General features: G+C 36.7%; 1 protein-coding gene across 1 annotated transcript in view; it reads left to right on the top strand.

Annotated features, from left to right (window-relative positions):
• Nucleotides 1–20,326, top strand: part of FAF1 (Fas associated factor 1) — a 495,805-nt gene that overhangs the window by 187,697 nt on the left and 287,782 nt on the right. Inside the window, exon 6 of the mRNA XM_066376249.1 lies at nt 6,130–6,221. Within this exon, the coding sequence (XP_066232346.1) occupies nt 6,130–6,221 (92 nt within the window). The remainder of the gene's footprint in view (nt 1–6,129; nt 6,222–20,326) is intronic.

Here is a 20,326-nt window from a genome sequence, read left to right as displayed (position 1 = left end):
AGTGGAGGGACCATATTTGTTTCTTTCACCATTGTATATCCAGTGCTTGGTATAATAAGTATCAAATAAATGTTCATGAAATGAATGAATGAATAAATGACTTAAAGAAAGTATCCATTTAATCATGCCATATATGGTTTGAGGGGGATGATTTAGTGGAAAGTCTTTGGATGATGGAATGGACAATAATAACTTGGTCAAGTGGGAAGGCCTAGCATTTATCAAAAGCCCATAATGAAAGATATGGTAGAAATAGCTTTCCTATGTTTATATGCATATTTGGTTTGTTTGCATGTTAACTCTGCAGCAGTAACACAGATCAATTTCAAAAGGACTTATTTGACATAAAGATTCAGAATTTCAATGTTTCCTGGTAGATTCTGAATTTATAAGTAATTAATTGGCTACTACAGTATTTTGGCTTTTTTGTGTGAAACCATGGGTCACAAAAACCATTAGTGGGTTGTAAAGTTAATTGAGTGGCTTATAGTCATAATGAAAAAAAAAAGATGTATTGCAAATAAGCTTATTTCTTTTTGTTTAACACATAACTAATATGACTCAATAGTAAATTCCATTGCCTTTGGAGTAATACAATGCACTTAAGAAGGACCCTCTTGGTGAGGGGTCAAGAATGGTTCTTCATGTTCTATGCTTGGCTAAGCTCAGCCTCCCCAAGTGTCTCTACTTTTGTCTGGGGGGTTGAGAGGAATTCCTAGACATCAACTCCACCTTGCTATCTAACATGTTCAGTTTTGAGATTATTATTGGCTTTGATTCAACCAGGATCTTGATGCCTTTTCCCACTGTTTATACCAGTTACTGCCAGATGTTCTAAGATTCTCGTGTCACCCCTCACTGAGATCTCCAGTCTCTTCACAGCCCTTGTCTTTCTCTATCCTTTTTCCTTTATAATGCCCCAAAACTTTTGCTATGGCCCGTGGAACTAACTCATCATTAGCAAAATTTCTTCTCTGGTTACCTCTTCCGTACACTTTGCCTTTTCCATCTTCCTCTGACTGAAATCTTTGGTTTCGAGGACATTATTTCTCTGTAGCCTTCTTAATTGCTTTTCTCTAGCAACCATTAAACCACTGGACTAACTGGTAAAATAAATAGTAGTCCCTCTTTATCTGTGGTTTTGCTTTCTGCAGTTTCAGTTACCGAGGGTGAACCGTGGTCCAAAGATATTAATGGAAAATTCCAGAAATAAACAATTCATAAGTTTCAAATTGCATACCATTCTGAGTGGTGGAAGGAAATCTCTCATCTTACCCTGTCCTTCCCAGGATGTGAATCTTGTCTAGCATGTTCACACTGTATGTGCAGCACAATAAGATATTTTGAGAGAGATCCCATTTGTATAACTTCTATAATATTACAGTATATTGTCATAATTGTTCTCTTATTAATTATGGTTCATCTCTTACTGTGTCTAATTTATAAATTAAACTTTATCATAGGTATGTATGTATAGGAAAAAAATAGTACATATAAGGTTTAGTACTCTGTGTAGTTTTAGACATCCACTGGGGGTTTTGGAACCTATCCCCCATGGATAAGAGGGGGACTACTGTATGTCCTCATTTTCCTCATTTCCACTTTCATACCTTTATTATTACTTCCTCTCTAAAAACTTTCAGCTTTTAATTCCATGTCAAAAATTTTTTATCACCTACTATTGAATCATCTCCCTTAATATTTTGATGATTTTTAATTTCTTATTTATAATCATTCTGTTTTAATTTTTAGTAATTTAAATATCTTTGTAAATGATTCTTCTAGTACCTTGGTCTCTTAGTTCCTTGAACTTCTTTCCTAAAAAGACCTTTTCCTTTACCCTATGTCAACCATATTTTCCCATGGTCTTATCATTTAATTACAGCAATTCTCAAATCTTAATTTTAAGCTTCAGTTTTCTTCTTTCATCTTTCTAGCTCGCTTTCTTTAGTACCCTAACTACAGCAATCCTTCAACCCCATTCATACTTCTAATTCATTGTTTGTATTATCTTTTCATGATCATTACCTCTTCATGTCTTCTATTCCTTGCAGTGGGCTAAAACCCATGGTCAGTTTTATAATCACTTTCTTGTGTGTAGTCTCAACTCTTGCTTCATGGTTCTTGCTTGACAAAAGTTCTTACCTAGGGTAAATTTAACTCTTTCTGTTCTGTACCTCATAAATAAATGTGACTAGAGACAAACAAAATTATTTCGATTGAGGTGTCTTTAAATTTATAACCAAGATGTTCAAGGGGCCTCTTAATATTGCTAGGCAGTCATAGCAAATGGTTTATTTTGGTTTACGGCATGCTTCTAAATGGCTATTTTATACTTATCCTCACTCCAGACCTTTGAAACACCTCTACCCTATGTTCACCCTCAACTGTTGATTTCACTTCTTATTTTGTTTCATGGACAAAATAAATGCAATCACAAGAGAATTTCCATAGGTTCCCAACTTGGTCTCTGTTTACTTATTGCATCTTACACATACTGCATTTTTTCCCCTACTATTCTAGATCAATGATTTTTCAACCATTTTCATCTTGTGGCACACATAAACTAATTACTAAAATTCTGTAGCATAACAAAAAATATATTTTTTGCTGAAATGAGAAAAACTAGATATTAATTGATATAAAAAAGTAATTACCTACCAGTTTTGATCCCAAGTGACTTTTCAAAAAAATATATATATATAAGGATTTCTGGTACCTTCAGATGCAGCCTTATTATCTGACATGACCAATAAGATGCAACTCTATTGTATGACCTATGCATTCATGTTTCAAAACAGGACATTCACATTGGATGGCTATTGTTTGTTGGTTGTTGTCACTTTTTAATTTGACAGTCAAAGGGAAAAGAGATCAGTGCTCCTGACTAAATAGTTATTGCATGTTTTAAAAATTCTTGCTGCACATTGGTTGAAAATCGCTGCTCTAGATGGCCTGTTCAATCTCCTGAGACCAAAACATTCATGTTTGCTTTGGATAACATTTTCTATCCCCCCTACCCCTCTTAGCCTATTCAAGGACTTCATTTTTCCCTGTGTTTCCTGCATCATCAATATTTTCCTCTAGTAGAGCATTACCATGACTATTCAAACATGATGTTATTTCTTTCATTTTTCTCTTCATCCCATCTGCCCTTCCCAAAATCAGTTCATTTCTCTAGTCCCCTGGATAATAAAACTTGCCCCAAAGAGTTGTCTATATTTGTTATTTCTAATTTTTTCCTCCCATTTCTCATGGGCTCAGTCTAAACAGAGAACTCCTGGTGCATTTGTCAGTATCACCAGTGATCACATTGCTAAATTCAGTGCCAGTGCCATGGCTTTTAAGTATCATCCATATGCATTATCAGTTTTTTATCTCTAATTTATATCTCCATTCTAGACCTGTTCCCTGAATTCCAGGTTGATATATTCAGCTGCTTATCCTCTCCACTTGAATGACTATTACATGTTTCATACCTCCATGGCCGAAAGAGAAGTCCTCTTCTGCAGTTTTCCTCATTTCATTTGACACCTTTCTTCTGATTGTTCATTCTAGTATCTTTTAGTTCATTATTGATTCCTTTCTGTCATAACCTATATCCAGTTTGGCAGGAAATCCTGTTAGTACCACCTTCAAAATATATCCAGAATCCAAACTACCATATTTCCCCACGTATAAGACACACCTTAATTTTGGGGCCTAAAATTTGGGAAAAAAAAATGTATCACATAAAGTTATTGAACTCAAGTTTTATTCATCATAAAATTCATAAAACTCCTCATCACTGTCAAAAACTCCTGTCCATTAGCTTGTCCTCATCTGTGTCTAATGACATCACTCTCTTCAACAGTGAGCACAAAAACAAGTGAAAAAAAGCGTGAAATGCAAGTAAAAAAATCTACAACCACTTTGTAAGATGCACCTAGTTATTATACCCCAGATTTTTTTGGAAAAAGGTTATTCTTATACATGGGGAAATACGCTATTTTGTTTCTAGTACATCACACTGGCATAAGCCATCATTAACCTCATCATAGTAGTGTATGTCATTAGCCTCTTGTTCTTCTGCCTTCTTCTGTCAATACCTTTTCCATCTATTTTCAACACAGCTGACAAAGTGATCCTTTTACAACGTGATTCAACCATATTACTCCAATAGCTTCCCATCTTATTCAGAGTAAAAGTCAAAGCCCTTGCATTAGCCTAAATGGCTCAACACATTTCATTTCAGGCCCCTCCCATTACTGTTACCTCTCTGACCTGTCTCCTACCAGTGCTCATTTGGCTTCAGTTACATTGAACACTTTATTCTTTATTAAACATTTTGCCCAGCTTTTCTTTGCTTGAAAAAATTTTTTTAATATATATTCTCATGGTTTTCTCAACATTTTCAAGTCTTGACCCAAATAAGAATGATCTTGATTACCCAGTTTAAAATTACGTAATTCCTCATCCCCATATTCTTCACCCCTCCTTCCCTATTTTGTGTTTAATAGAAAAAAATACTAGAAAAAAAATCATAGATTACTAAAACTCAATTACATAAGCTACTTATTTTATTTATTCTTACTCAAGTATAAGCTCCATAAGTTTAGCATTTTTAGACTATTCTGTCCACTGTTATATTCTTAATGTTTAGAATAGTCCTGGCCCAGAAAGCTAACTCGGTAAATGTGTTCAATAAATATGTATGTCCTGGGTATGGCGTAAAGATATATAGTATGCTTTTCTTTCATTCAGTTTTATTGGGGTGACACTGATTAACATTTATACAAGTTTCAGTGCTCAATTCTATAACACATCCCTGTACACTGTGTTGTATGTTCAGCCCTGCCCCCCTCTTTTCCAGTCACATCTTTGCCCATCACCATTTATCTCCCTTATACTCCCTTTATGTCTCCCTCCACCCTTACCCCTCCCCCCCTCCCCCAGCATCACCACACTGTTGTTCATGTCCATGGGTGTTTTTATTTTCTTGTCCTTTTTTGGTCTATCCCTCTATCTTCCTCACCCAGCCCTCCACCCCTACCCCCTGACAACTGTCAGCCTGCTCTAAAGGTGTATTGCTGTCAAGAAATATTTGAAATACTAGCATGTGTTTAACATCAAGTTGTAAGTTAGAAAGATATGTAGTTTTATAATAAAGAAATTTAGTGCCTGACCAGGCGGTGGTGCAGCGGATAGAACATCGGGCTGGGACGCGGTGGACCCAGGTTTGAAACCCCAAGGTCACCAGCTTGAGCACAGGCTTATCCGGCTAGAGCATGGATTCACCAGCTTGAGTGTGTGGTCGCTGGCCTGAGCATGGGATCATAGACATGACCCCATGGTCACTGGCTTGAGCCCAAGGTTGCTGGCTTGAGCAAGGAGTCACTCGCTCTGCTGGAGCACTTGGTCAAGGCACACATGAGAAAGCAATCGATGAACAACTAAGGTGCTGCAATGAAGAATTGATGCTTTTTATCTCTCTCCCTTCCTGCCTGCCTGTCCCTATCTGTCCCTCTCTCTGACTCTCTCAGTCTCTGTCAAAAAAAGAAAAAAGAAATTAGTGAAATTTTATAGTTATTAAGACAGTAAGATCAGATGTAGCCCAAGAGTCATTCACTCCAGAAAGAGTGCTTTAACAAAACAATTCTCTGAAGTAAGGGTTAAGTGAACTAAGTTATTTAAATAACACTTAATAGAGACCTCATTCAAGTCACTTCACCTTTCAGGCTGCAGCTCCACATCTGTAAAGTCTTTGAGGTGCTCTCTATGATCTTTTCTAGGTTTAATGAGCTCTGAAAAGCTACATTGCTAATTTTTGCTGGAGTGATCCTGGAATGAAGTGCATATTGTTGCCATGATATACTTCTACAATGAACATATTAATGAGCCTTAACTGTGTTCTATTTCTATCTTTTCATGAGCTAAATAATTTGTATTTTAATGTTCTTTTTTATGCTAATTTATGGAATATGTATGGGAGAAACAAGGTTATCTAGATTTCAGTAGTTCTGCATTACCCTATTTAGGAAATTGTCAAAAGATGAAAATTCAAAATACAATATTGACAGTTTTTCAAGAACTATAGGAAAAAATTAATGTACAATTAAGTCATATTTTGTTTTATTTTTTCTTTTTCAGACGGTCTTAAAATCACTACATTTGCCAAAAAACAACAGTCTTTATGTTCTTACACCAGACTTGCCACCACCTTCATCATCTAGTCATGCTGGGTAAGGTGTTTACTTTTTCTGTGACTCTGAAATGAAGAGTTTAATTGTTAAAGATGTTGCTTTAAACTGTATATAAATATCAGAATCAAATAAAATCTTATTGAAGCTTTAAGTTATTGACAGCATTAGTTATATAAATTTTCAAATTACGTGGTCTGGATAGTTTATGTGTTTGGTTTTAGTGGGGGCATCTTTTTTCCAAAGAAAATCTTTAGCAAAACTCCAATATGTAAAAAATAGTAAAAAATGTCTCTTCTCTTTTTGAAGGGGAAGAACTAGAGTTGGAGGGAATAGATGAGTGAGTAGAATTTCAGCCTATTTCATAGCTAAAGAAGGCATGCCTTTGAGGAAAAGTCATTGGGTTTTGCAGAATACAGCCTGAAAACACTGATATATATTTTTTTTATATTGCTGATATTATTTTCTCTCAAAATTACTGTGCTCTGTAAAAAAAGAGAGAGAGAGAGAAAAAGAGTCCTAGAAGGCAAGTGAGGCTAGATGATTATTTTTTTACTTAAGAAAAACTGTGTGGAAAGATCAGATGGAGAGTTAATTCTTTTAAAGTCCTGTCCCCTCACCTCCCCTTTGGCAACCATCAGCTTGTTCTCAATATCTATGAGTCTGTTTCTGTTTTGTTTTGTCTTTGTAGATTCCACATATAAGTGAAATCATCTGGTATTTGTCTTTCTGTATTTGTCTTATCTCACTTAGGATAATACCTTCTAAGTCCATCCATGCAAATGACAAGATTTTTTATTCTCTTTTTTATTGCTGAATAGTATATACAGTATATCTCTCTCACATCTTCGTTATCCACTCATCTGTAGATGGACACCAGGGTTGCTTCCATATCTCAGCTAGTACTAATAATGGTGGAATGAATAGGGATACATGTCTTTTTAAGTTAGTGTTTTTGTTTTCTTTGGATAAATACACAGAAGTGGAATTGATAGATCATATAATAACCGTAAATTTAATTTTTCTGAATTAAATTTTAAACAGGAATCTTTATACTGTTTTTCATACTTCACTAATTTACAGTTTCACCCACAGTGTACAAAGCTTCCCTTTTCCATGTTCTCACCAGCACTTGCTATTTGTTGGTTTATTGATGACAGCCATTCTGACTGGTGTGAGGTATCACATAGTGGTTTTAATTACGTCTCCCTGGTTATTAGTGATGTTGAGCATCTTTTCATATGTCTTTTAGCTATCTGTATGTCCTCTTTTGAGAAATGTCTGCTGTTCAGGTCCACTGCCCATTTTTAAAATTAGATTATTTTTTTGGTGTTAAGTTGTACCAGTTTCTTACATATTCTGGATATTAACCATTTATCAGACATATAATTTGCATTTATTTTCTCCCAGTCAGTAGATTAGCTTTTCATTTTGTGCAAAACCTTTAGTTTGATATATTCCCATTTGTTTATTTTTTCTTTTGTTTTTTTGGCCTGAGGAGACATATTCAAAAAGATATTGCTAAGATGGATGTCAAAGAGATTACTGTTTATGTTTTCTTCCAAGAGTATGGTTTTAGGTCTTACATTTAAGTCTTTAGTCTATTTTGAGTTTTCTTGGTATATGGTTTAGGAAAGTGGTCCGGTTTCATTTTTTTAATGTGTCTGTTCAGGTTTGCCAGCACCACTTATTGAAGAGACTGTTTTTACTTCATTATGTATCCTTGCCAGTTCTGTTGTAGATTTTTTTATCATATAAGTAAACAAAGATTTCTTTCTGGACTCTCTAGTCCAGTGTTTCCCAACCTTTTTTGTGCCATGCCCCACCTTAACCTTTCTAAAATTTTTATGTCCCCCCCTATGTAACATACATAATTTTTAACATTAAAAAATTGATTTGTTCACTTAATAAACATAAATGATAGGTTCTAGGAAGAAATCACTATGAAATTGTTAACAAAACACAGTAAGTAAAATTTCAAAACATATAATGAAAAACAGAAATTTAAATTCCAAATAATTTTAATACAGATTCTTCTATATTAATTTATTATTTTAATTTAGTGTGATCCTTGCGCTTGATGCTTGCTGCACAGAGATTTTATATTAGGTTCCAATTTGGTTAGCTTTAGTCTCAAGTCTCCACGTTGTGTTATATCCAGCCAATTTCTTTTTTTTACCAGTAAATCATTTATAGCACTAAATCCACATTCAGCTAAAAATGAAGATGGAAACGGTAGCAATAGTTTTCTTGCACATTTGGTTGAATTTGGGTATTTGAGTTCTGTTTCCTCACAAAGCCATGCCATCGCTCCTTTGATATTAAATAAAGCTTTAACTGACTTATCATTTTGCAATTCTGCAAGTTCTTCTTGATACTGCATATTTGATATATCAGACAAATCCACTAACATTGGCTGCATCATCCATGTTGGGAAATCAATTTCTTTTAAATCAGAAAATCTTTCTTTTAAATCAGCCGATAGAATATTCAAATGATTGACAATAACAAGTTAAGCGGTATCAGTTACTTCACATTTTTGGAGCCAGTGAAACTGTTTAAAGTTTTTGTTGTTAATATGTTTCTGACATAACTCAATGTTGGTAATGAAACCAAATATCTTTGCTTTTGCATCGACAAGAGTTTTATTTGTTCCTTGAAGTTGCTTATTTAATATATTTAGTTTTTCTTTTTTTTTTTTAAATAAATTTTTATTAATGTTAATGGGATGACATTAATAAATCAGGGTACATATATTCAAAGAAAACATGTCTAGGTTATCTTGTCATTAAATTATGTTGCATACCCCTCGCCCAGAGTCAGATTGTCCTCCGTCACCCTCTATCTAGTTTTTTTTTTGTGCCCCTCCCCCTCCCCCTAACTCTCTCCCTCCCTCCCTCCTGCGTCCTCCCTCCCCCCACCCCTGGTAACCACCGCTCTCTTGTCCATGTCTCTTAGTCTCGTTTTTATGTTCCACCAATGTATGGAAGCATGTAGTTCTTGTTTTTTTCTGATTTACTTATTTCACTCCGTATAATGTTATCAAGATCCCACCATTTTGCTGTAAATGATCTGATGTCATCATTTCTTATGGCTGAGTAGTATTCCATAGTGTATATGTGCCACATCTTCTTTATCCAGTCTTCTATTGAAGGGCTTTTTGGTTGTTTCCATGTCTTGACCACTGTGAACAGTGCTGCAATGAACATGGGGCTACATGTGTCTTTACGTATCAATGTTTCTGAGGTTTTGGGGTATATACCCAGTAGAGGGATTGCTGGGTCATAAGGTAGTTCTATTTTCAGTTTTTTGAGGAACCACCATACTTTCCTCCATAATGGTTGTACTACTTTACAGTCCCACCAACAGTGGATGAGGGTTCCCTTTTCTCCGCAGCCTCTCCAACATTTGCTATTACCCATCTTGTTGATAATAGCTAATCTAACAGGGGTGAGGTGGTATCTCATTGTAGTTTTGATTTGCATTTCTCTAATAACTAATGAAGCTGAGCATCTTTTCATATATCTGTTGGCCATTTGTATTTCTTCCTGGGAGAAGTGTCTGTTCATGTCCTCTTCCCATTTTTTTATTGGATTGTTTGTTTGTTTGTTGTTTAGTTTTATGAGTTCTTTGTAAATTTTGGATATTAGGCCCTTATCTGAGCTGTTGTTTGAAAATATCATTTCCCATTTAGTTGGCTGTCTGTTTATTTTGTTATCAGTTTCTCTTGCTGAGCAAAAACTTTTTATTCTGATGTAGTCCCATTCATTTATCTTTGCCTTCACTTCTCTCTTGCCTTTGGAGTCAAATTCATAAAATGTTCTTTAAAACCCAGGTCCATGAGTTTAGTGCCTATGTCTTCTTCTATGTACTTTATTGTTTCAGGTCTTATATTTAGGTCTTTGACCCATTTTGAATTAATTTTAGTACACGGGGACAAGCTGTAGTCCAGTTTCATTCTTTTGCATGTGGCTTTCCAGTTTTCCCAACACCATTTGTTGAAGAGGCTTTCTTTTCTCCATTGTGTGTTGTTGGCCCCTTTATCAAAGATTATTTGACCATATATATGTGGTTTTATTTCTGGGCTTTCTATTCTGTTCCATTGGTCTGAGTGTCTATTTTTCTGCCAATACCATGCTGTTTTGATTATCGTGGCCCTATAATATAGTTTCAAGTCAGGTATTGTAATGCCCCCAGCTTCATTCTTTTTCCTTAGGATTGCTTTGGCTATTCGGGGTTTTTTATAGTTCCATATAAATCTGATGATTTTTTGTTCCATTCTTTAAAAAATGTCATAGGAATTTTGATGGGAATTGCATTAAATTTATATATTGCTTTGGGTAATATGGCCACTTTAATTATATTTATTCTTCCTATCCAAGAACAAGGAATATTTTTCCATCTCATTGTGTCTTTTTCTATTTCTCTTAACAATGCCTTGTAGTTTTCGTTATATAGGTCCTTTACATTCTTTGTTATGTTTATTCCTAGGTATTTTATTTTTTTTGTTGCAATCGTGAAGGGGATTATTTTTTTGAGTTCGTTTTCTAATATTTCATTGTTGGCATATAGAAAGGCTATGGACTTTTGTATGTTAATTTTGTATCCTGTGACCTTACTGTATTGGTTTATTGTTTCTAGTAATCTTTTTGTGGAGTCCTTCGGTTTTTCGATGTATAGGATCATATCATCAGCAAAAAGTGATACCTTTACTTCTTCTTTTCCGATATGGATGCCTTTTATTTCTTTGTCTTGTCTGATTGCTCTGGCCAGAACTTCTAGCACCACGTTAAATAAGAGTGGAGAGAGTGGACAACCCTGTCTTGTTCCTTATTTAAGGTGGAAAGTCCTCAGTTTTATGCCATTTAATATGATGTTGGCTGATGGTTTATCATATATGGCCTTTATCACGTTGAGATATTTTCCTTCTATACCCATTTTGTTGAGAGTCTTAAACATAAAATTGTGTTGTATTTTATCGAAAGCCTTTTCTGCATCTATTGATAAGATCATGTGGTTTTTGTTCTTTGTTTTGTTGATATGGTGTATTACGTTAACCGTTTTACGTATGTTGAACCATTCTTGAGATTCTGGGATGAATCCCACTTGATCATGATATATATTTTTTTAATATGTTGTTGTATTCGATTTGCCAGTATTTTGTTTAGTATTTTAGCATCTGTATTTATTAGAGATATTGGTCTGTAGTTTTCTTTCTTTGTGCCATCCTTGCCTGGTTTTGGTATGAGGGTTATGTTGGCTTTATAAAATGTGTTTGGAAGTATGGCTTCTTCTTTAATTTTTTGGAAGACTTTGAGTAGAATAGGAACCAAGTCTTCTTTGAATGTTTGATAGAATTCACTAGTATAACCGTCTGGGCCTGGACTTTTATTTTTTGGGAGTTTTTTAATAGTTTTTTTCTATTTCGTCCCTGCTGATTGGTCTGTTTAGGCTTTCTGCTTCTTCATGACTCAGTCTAGGAAGGTTGTATTGTTCTAGGAATTTATCCATTTCTTCTAGATTGTTGTATTTGTTGGCATATAGTTTTTCATAGTATTCTACAATAATTCTTTGTATATCTATGATGTCTGTGGTGATCTCTCCTCTTTCATTTTGGATTTTATTTATTTGAGTCCTGTGCCTTTTTTCCTTGGTGAGTCTTGCCAAGGGTTTGTCAATTTTGTTGATCTTTTCAAAGAACCAGCTCCTTGTTTTATTGATTTTTTCTATAGCTTTTCTGTTCTCTATTTCGTTTATTTCTGCTCTGATTTTTATTATCTCCTTTCTTCGGCTGGTTTTGGGTTGTCTTTGTTCTTCTTTTTCTAGTTCCTTAAGGTGTGAAGTTAAGTGGTTTACTTTGGCTCTTTCTTGTTTGTTCATATAGGCCTGAAGTGATATGAATTTTCCTCTTATTACTGCTTTTTTCTGCATCCCATAGATTCTGATATGTCGTATTTTCATTTTCATTTGTCTGTATATGTCTTTTGATCTCTGCGCTTATTTCTTCTTTGACCCATTCATTTTTTAGAAGTATGTTGTTTAGTTTCCACAGTTTTGTGGGTTTTTCCCCCTCTTTTTTACAGTTGAATTCTAGTTTCAAGGCTTTATGATCAGAGAATATGCTTGGTACAATTTCAGTTTTTCTAAATTTGCTGATATTGTCTTTGTGGCCCAACATATGGTCAATTCTTGAGAATGTTCCATGTACACTAGAGAAAAATGTATACTCTGTCGCTTTAGGCTGAAGTGTCCTATAGATGTCTATCATATCCAGGTGTTCTAGTATTTCATTTAAGGCCACTATATCTTTATTGATTCTCTGTTTGGATGACCGATCTAGAGTCATCAGCGGTGTATTGAGGTCTCCAAGTATGATTGTATTTTTGTCAGTTTTTGTTTTAAGGTCAATAAGTAGCTGTCTTATATATTTTGGTGCTCCTTGGTTTGGTGCATATATATTAAGGATTGTTATGTCTTCTTGATTCAGTGTCCCCTTAATCATTATGAAATGACCATTTTTGTCTCTGAGTACTTTTTCTGTCTTGTAGTCAGCATTATTAGATATGAGTATTGCTACACCTGCTTTTTTTTGAGTGTTGTTTGCTTGGAGTATTGTTTTCCAGCCTTTCACTTTGAATTTGTTTTTATCTTTGTTGCTTAGATGTGTTTCTTGTAGGCAGCATACAGTTGGATTTTCTTTCTTAATCCATTCTGCTACTCTGTGTCTTTTTATTGGTGAGTTTAATCCATTTACATTTAGTGTAATTATTGACACTTGTGTGTTCCCTATTGCCATTTTATAAATTGCTTTCTGTTAGTTTTGCATCTTGTTTGATTCTTCTCTTTTGTTTTTCTATCGTTTGTTTTTGTTTGTTTGTATTCCATACTTCTTTCCTCTGTTGCTACCTTTTTTAAGTCAAGTGTTTTTGTGGTGGTTTTTTCAAGGGTGGTTACCATTAAGTAATGAAAAGGGTACCTACCATATTCATTGTAGTACCCTATCTTATGAGTATTTCTGCGCTTCATCGTCCTTTGCTACTGTTAATCTTCATCATTTCCCCCCTTTTTTTCTTTGTCACAGTTTAAGTTTGGTTTTATTGTTTTCTTGGTGGAGCTGTTACTTGTGGTTTTGTTTTCTTTTGTTCTTTGACTCTGGTTGGAAAACCCCCTTTAGTATTTCCTGGAGTGGGGGCTTTCTGATGATAAATTCCCTCATCTTTTCTGTATTTGTGAATGTTTTTATATCTCCTTCGTACTTGAAGGATAGCTTTGATGTGTATAGTATTCTTGGCTGAAAGTTCCTCTCTTTCAGGACTTTAAATATTAGGGTCCACTCTCTTCTAGCTTGTAGAGTTTCTGCTGAGAAATCTGATGATAATCTAATAGGCCTTCCTTTATATGTTGTACTCTTCTTTTCCCTGGCTGCCTTGAGAATTTTTTCTTTGTCATTGGTTTGTGTCATCTTCATTATGATGTTCCTTGGAGTGGGTTTGTTGGGGTTAAAAAAACTCGGTGTTCTGTTTGATTCTTGAATTTGAGGCTTTAGTTCTTTCCACAGGCTTGGGAAGTTCTCGTCTATTATTTGTTTGAGTATATTCTCCATTCCATTTTCTTTCTCTTCCCCCTCTGATATACCTATTATTCTTATGTTATTCTTTCTGATGGAGTCAGACAATTCCTGTAGGGCTTTCTCGTTTTTTATTATTTTTGAGTCTCTTTCTTCTTCTCTCTGTTGTGCCTCAAGTTGCTTGTCTTCTATTTCACTAATCCTATATTCTATCTGGGCTGTTCTATTAGCTAAGCTTGTTACCTCGTTTTTCAGCTCGTGAATTGAGTTTTTCATTTCTGTTTGATTTGTTTTTATAGTTTCAATTTCCTTGGTAATATATTCTTTGTGATCTTTGAGTTGTTTTCTGATCTCCCTAAATTGCCTTTCTGTGTTTTCTTGTATATCTTTGAGTATTTTTAAGATTTCTATTTTAAATTCTCTGTCATTTGGCTCCAAGGCTTCCAGTATGTTAAATCTTTTGTCCATAGATTTTTCGACATCTATTTGTGTTACCTCTCTATCTTTTGTATCCATAATATTCGATTTCCTTTTTCTTATTGGCATCTGAGGGTGGTCTTGTTGATAGTATTAATTAGAATTAATAAAGAATAAAAAGGAAAAAAAAACAAACAAAAAAAGGAAAACACCCCACAAAAAAAACAGTAATAATTTATTATTTCCCCCTTTTTTCTTTCTTCTCTTCCCCTCCTCTCCCCTCCTTAGGGAAATATCGTGATGACCTGTGAATTATATTATGCTAAATGGAACAAAAACTGCCTATAACGGAGGGCCTGATTTGGGGTGAAGAGTTCAAGGGGTAAAAAAGGGAGTAGGGACCTACTAAATGCAAAAAAAAAAAAAAAAAAAAAGAAAATCTTAGACAAGCATAAAATGATTTGCTTGTAAGTGATGGTCGACTAAGAGATATAATGAGAGGGGTAAGAGGGAAACAGAAAAAAGGAGAGAAAAAATAATAATTAAAGAAGAAAAAAATAAAAATAATAAGTAAAAATCTGTTGTATTAAGTGGAGCAAAGACTAACTACAACGGAGACCTTGGGTTGGGAGGAATGCTAGTGAGTTAAAAAGCAATGTAAAAAGTACCCAAAATGCCACAAAAACAAACAAACAAAGGAAAACCAAAAACAAAAGCAAAAAGCAAAAAAACACAAAACCTGAGTCCCAAATTAAATAATTTGTTCGTGATTGAGGATTGAATGGGAGGAAAAGTAAAAGGAGAAAAGAAGAAATGAATAGAAAGGAAAAAATAAGAAAAAGAGAGAAACGAAGGAAGAAAAAAAAGGAAGAGAAAAAAAAGACAAAAGGGGAGAGAGTGAGAGTTAAGGGTTTTGGAGTGTAACCGTAAAGGAGAGTAATGATGAAGAAAAGAAATAAAATGTAACACTCATGGGTAGTGTAGTTCAAGAAAAGGGAAGCATAAGATGGGCAGAGAATAAAAGGAACGAGGTGAGGAAATAGAAATAATAATAAAGGCAATAAGATAGAAGAAAGAAACAACAACAACGAAGAATTAGTGGAACAAGTTATAAAGTCTGTGGATTTTTCTTGATTTTGAGAGGTTAACTTCTTCTTTTTTCTTTTCTCTCCTTCTTTCTGGTTGGTGACCCAAGGCTCTGCCCCTGTGTCACGCTTAGGTAGGGATTTGGAGTTGATGGGATTCTATGGCAATGTCATATAATTGGCTTTAGTCTCGCTGGTAGTCAAGGCTTGTTGGCATTTGCAAGGTCCAACAATGAGAGAGTTTGCTTTCCTGGAGTCTCTCTCCTAGTCTCCCCTTCCTGAATTAGCAGCCTGGTGATCCAGTTATGAGGCTGCCACTGCTTCTGTCTGGGGAGTAAGAGGCTCAAAGAGCTGGGAAATCCCCACTCTATCCCCACTCAGCGCAAGGCTCTGGGTAAGGCTCTGGCAGTCAGAGCCTCCAGCGTAATCAGGTGGGGCTGGGAGTCAATTGTTGTCAAGGTGACTGTTCAGCGCCTAGCATTCAGTGGACCACTCAACCCAGGCTTTCCACACTTTGTAATCTATTTTGGCTGGGAAGAAGAGGCACTAGTCGTTGCAAGTCCCTCTTGTTGGCATATATCCCTGAATATGGAGGCTCTGTCAATCAGAAGTTGCCCCCGCCCTTTAGCGAGAGGCACTGAAAAATATCACGTCTCTTGTCTTGGATGGCTGAACTGAGAGAGATCCTATCAATTAGAGCCCCGTGGGTGCGCAGATTTCGTGGGTTAAGCTAATTTCAGTGATTGGATTCGCAGCTGTGCTCCAGAAAGTATTTCAGGCTGCCTGCGTGCCCCTCCCCCAACGCTTGATTGTTAGCTTGAATGGCTGGGTGAGGTGCCCCACCCACGGAGAGAATATCCGGAATGGGCAAGACAGTCTTGGCGCTCCTCCCGGACTGCAGCACGGGGTTCGCGCGCAGTCTCTCAGGGCACACCGGTGGATGGGGACCCTCACTCGCAGTGCGCGGGCCGCTGGGGACGCTGGTGGTGCAAGTGAGCTCGCTCTGCAACCGGACGTCGGCCGGGGCGCGCGCACAGTTTCTCAGGGTATGCGGGAAGCCACCAGCGCCCAGGCTGCCGCTCCCGAGTGTGGGTGGGCAGTTGCACGCGTGGGTTGACTCACCACAGGCGCACTCCCTCCTCGGCTTGAATGAACGTCCGTGCGGTAGTTAGCTTACTTCACACCCTCAGCTGACCCATCTCTCAGATTCAAGTGATAACAGTCCTTTCGCTTTCAGTGTGTGTGGAACTCCGGAATGCTCCCAGGATAAATTTTTCTGTTTCTAGTTGATAAATTTGTTGAGATTTTGGGGAGATTTGTCGGACGCGCTGCTCATGGCGCCATTTCCGTGACGTCACCCCTAATATATTTAGTTTTTCAAAGATATCGGCTAAATAACTCACAAATGCTTTACCATCTATTGTTAACAGATACTTCATTTCAGGTTTGTCACTTAAAAAATCACTGAGAGTATCAAACAGTTCCATCAATCTTTTCAAACAGTTTCCTTTAGATAGCCATCTTACTTCAGTATGAAGTAAATGTCTCACATGGTCTTCATTTTGTTCTTCACAAAATAGCTTGAAAAGATGCTCACATTTGGCACTAGCTTTAATAGCATTAACACACTTTATTACTGTATGTAATACTTCATTCAGAACAGGCGAGATGTTTTTAGCTACCAAGTTTTCCCTATGAGTAACACAATGCACAAGAATCATTTCTGGATTCGCATCTTTCATCAATTTTAAGCAGCCATTTTTCTTGCCCATCATATTGGGAGCAGCATCTGCAGCACAAGATGTTATATTTTTCATTGGTATATCATTGACATCTAAGTAGTTTTTTAGCTTATTATATATGTCTTTCGAGGTAGTGGTGCTTTCTAATCTTTTACAGAACAACATTTCTTCAGCAAAATGTCCTTTATCAATATATCTTACGTAAGTAATCAATACTGCCTCACTGTCTCTCAAAGTTGATTCATCCATTTGCAAGGAGAATTTTCTTGTTTTCAGCTTTTCAATAAGTTATTTTTCAATATCCTCACTCATTTCGTCTATTCTTCTGCTAACAGTATTGTCACTGAGTGGCATAGCTTTTACATCTTTGTCATCTTTTTCAAGAACCGTTTTAAGAAATGCTGATATTGACGGTTTTATTAAATTCTCTCCTATAGTGTGATTTTCTCCAGTTTTAGCGATGAATAAAGAAATTTGATAACTAGCCTCAAGAACATGATTATTAGTTGAAGTATGAGCAGTAAATAGAGACTTTAATGTTGTTCTTTTTTCAAAATTTTTCTTTAAAGTTTTAAAGTAACTCAAATCTGAATTAATATGAGCACTATGTTTCGCCTTCAAACGCGCCTCAAGACGACCTCGTTTCAGTGATTCGTTGGTCAAGCATTGCTGGCATAAAAGACAAAAAGGAATCCGCTCATCGTGAACAGCGGGTATGAACCCAAATTTTAAATATTCCTCCGAATATTGACGAGTTTTTTTCTTGCTTGCACCACTCATTTTACTATGGGCTATAATAAAAATAAGATCAATTAAAAACTAATATTAAAATATTTGTTAAAATATATTCAATGTGACATAGAGTAAACGTATACTAAAAATTCATATTTATTTAAATGTATATAACACATTTACTACACTACCACCGCAAATCAAAAGGTATCTATATTTTTTCCACTTGACAAAATTTTCTGGAAAGTTATGCTTCTAAAATTAAAATTGTCGTGCATGTACTATTATAGCCCCAATAATATTTATAAAATATTATTGCTTTCTAGCCCCGATGCAAGAAGTACTTAATAAAGAGTTTAATATTGATAAAAATAAAATCAAATACTTACCAATTATATCTATACAATATATATATGTATATTTATTAAATCAACGAGCTTTTACAACAGTTTTGACTGACACTTATTTCAAATTAACACCAACTGAATGATGTGAAACACTACAGAAGTTGCGATGGGCCAATTAGGTGAGAATAACTGCGTTGTTTAGCGAGTTTTTAAAACGTCTGGGGTTCCCCGTGGCAGACGGCATGCTCCGCGGTGAACCCAGGACAAAGTTTACTTGACGACGCCAATCACCCAGTTGATATTTTGGTCTTGTCAAACGAAATTATACTTAATAATTATTTACTGCAATTATTTAAGAATTGCATTTTTTGTTAAATTTGGCACCGATATCTAGCATTGCATTTAAGTGGCCCAGGGCGAAAGAGTTAAAGTCATGTCGAGTCCATTTTCAAATTGCCCCCTTTAACTATCGAATTGCTCCCCTGTGGGGCATGGGCCCCACATTGGGAAACACCGCTCTAGTCTGTTCCATTGATCTATATATCTGTTTTTATGCCAGCATTATACTGTTTTGATTATTGTAGTTTGTAGTGTAGTTTTATGTCGGGGTGTGTAACACCTCCCATGTTGTTCTTTCTCAAAATTTCTTTGGCTATTTGAGGTCTTTTGTGGTTCCATATAAATTTTAGGATTAGTTCTAATTCTGAGAAGAATGCCATTGGTATTTTAATAGGGATTGCATTGAATCTCTAATTTCTTTAGGTAGTAAGGACATTTTTTTTTTTCTTTTTTCTCTTTTTCTTCTGAAGCTGGAAACGGGGAGAGACAGTCAGACAGACTCCCGCATGCGCCCGACCGGATCCACCTGGCACGCCCACCAGGGGCGATGCTCTGCCTCTCTGGGGCGTCGCTCTGCCGCGACCAGAGCCACTCTAGCGCCTGGGGCAGAGGCCAAGGAGCCATCCCCAGCGCCCGGGCCATCTTTGCTCCAATGGAGCCTTGGCTGCGGGAGGGCAAGAGAGAGACAGAGAGGAAGGAGGGGGGGTGGAGAAGCAAATGGGCACTTCTCCTATGTGCCCTGGCTGGGAATCGAACCCGGGTCCCCTGCACGCCAGGCCGACGCTCTGCCGCTGAGCCAACCGGCCAGGGCAGTAAGGACATTTTAACAGTATTAATCCTTTAAATCTATGAGCAAGATATATCCATTTATTTTTATCTTCTTCAATTTCTTTAATGTCTTACAGTTTTCAGAGTACACGTCTTTTACGTCTTTGATTAAATTTATTCCTAGGTATTGTATGCTTTTTTTTTTTTTTTTTTTTTTTTTTTTGCATTTTTCTGAAGCTGGAAACAGGGAGAGACAGTCAGACAGACTCCCGCATGCGCCCGACCGGGATCCACCCGGCACGCCCACCATGGGGCGGCGCTCTGCCCACCAGGGGGCGATGCTCTGCCCATCCTGGGTGTCGCCATGTTGCGACCCTCCTGGGTGTCGCCATGCTGCGACCAGAGCCACTCCGGCGCCTGGGGCAGAGGCCACAGAGCCATCCCCAGCACCCGGGCCATCTTTGCTCCAACGGAGCCTCGGCTGCGGGAGGGGAAGAGAGAGACAGAGAGGAAGGCGCGGCGGAGGGGTGGAGAAGCAAATGGGCGCTTCTCCTATGTGCCCTGGCCGGGAATCAAACCCGGGTCCTCCGCACGCTAGGCCGACGCTCTACCGCTGAGCCAACCGGCCAGGGCCTGTATGCTTTTGATATAATTATAAATGGGATAGTTTTTAAAAACTTTCTTCTGATCATTTATTGCTGTCTAGAAATGCAGATTTTTGTATCCTGAAACTTTATTGAATTCATTTATTCTGTCAGTTTTTTGGTGTAGTCTTAGGGTTTTCTATATATAGTACCATGTCATTTACAAATAATGAGAGTTTTACCTCTTTTTCCAATTTGTAGGCCTCCCTCCCTCCCTTCTTTTCTCTTTCCTTCACTCACTCCTTTTTTCATTCCATTTTTTTTTCTTTTTGTCTAATTGCTGTGGCTAGGATTTTCAATACTATATTGAATAGAAACGGTAATAGTGAGCAACCTTATCTTGTTCCTGGTCTTACAAGAAAAGCTTTCAGCTTTTCACTATTGAATATAATATTAGCTGTGGGTTTGCTGTATAGAGCCTTCATTGGTGTATGTTGAGATATGTTCCTTCTATTCCTTTGTTGAGTATTTTTTATCACTAAAGGATTTTGAATTTTGTCAGATGC

The sequence above is a fragment of the Saccopteryx leptura genome, chromosome 3 (genome assembly GCF_036850995.1).
Source record: "Saccopteryx leptura isolate mSacLep1 chromosome 3, mSacLep1_pri_phased_curated, whole genome shotgun sequence".
Taxonomy (NCBI): Eukaryota; Metazoa; Chordata; class Mammalia; order Chiroptera; family Emballonuridae; genus Saccopteryx; species Saccopteryx leptura.
The sequence above is the reverse complement of the archived record's forward strand: the minus strand, read 5'-3'. Positions and strand labels throughout refer to the sequence as shown.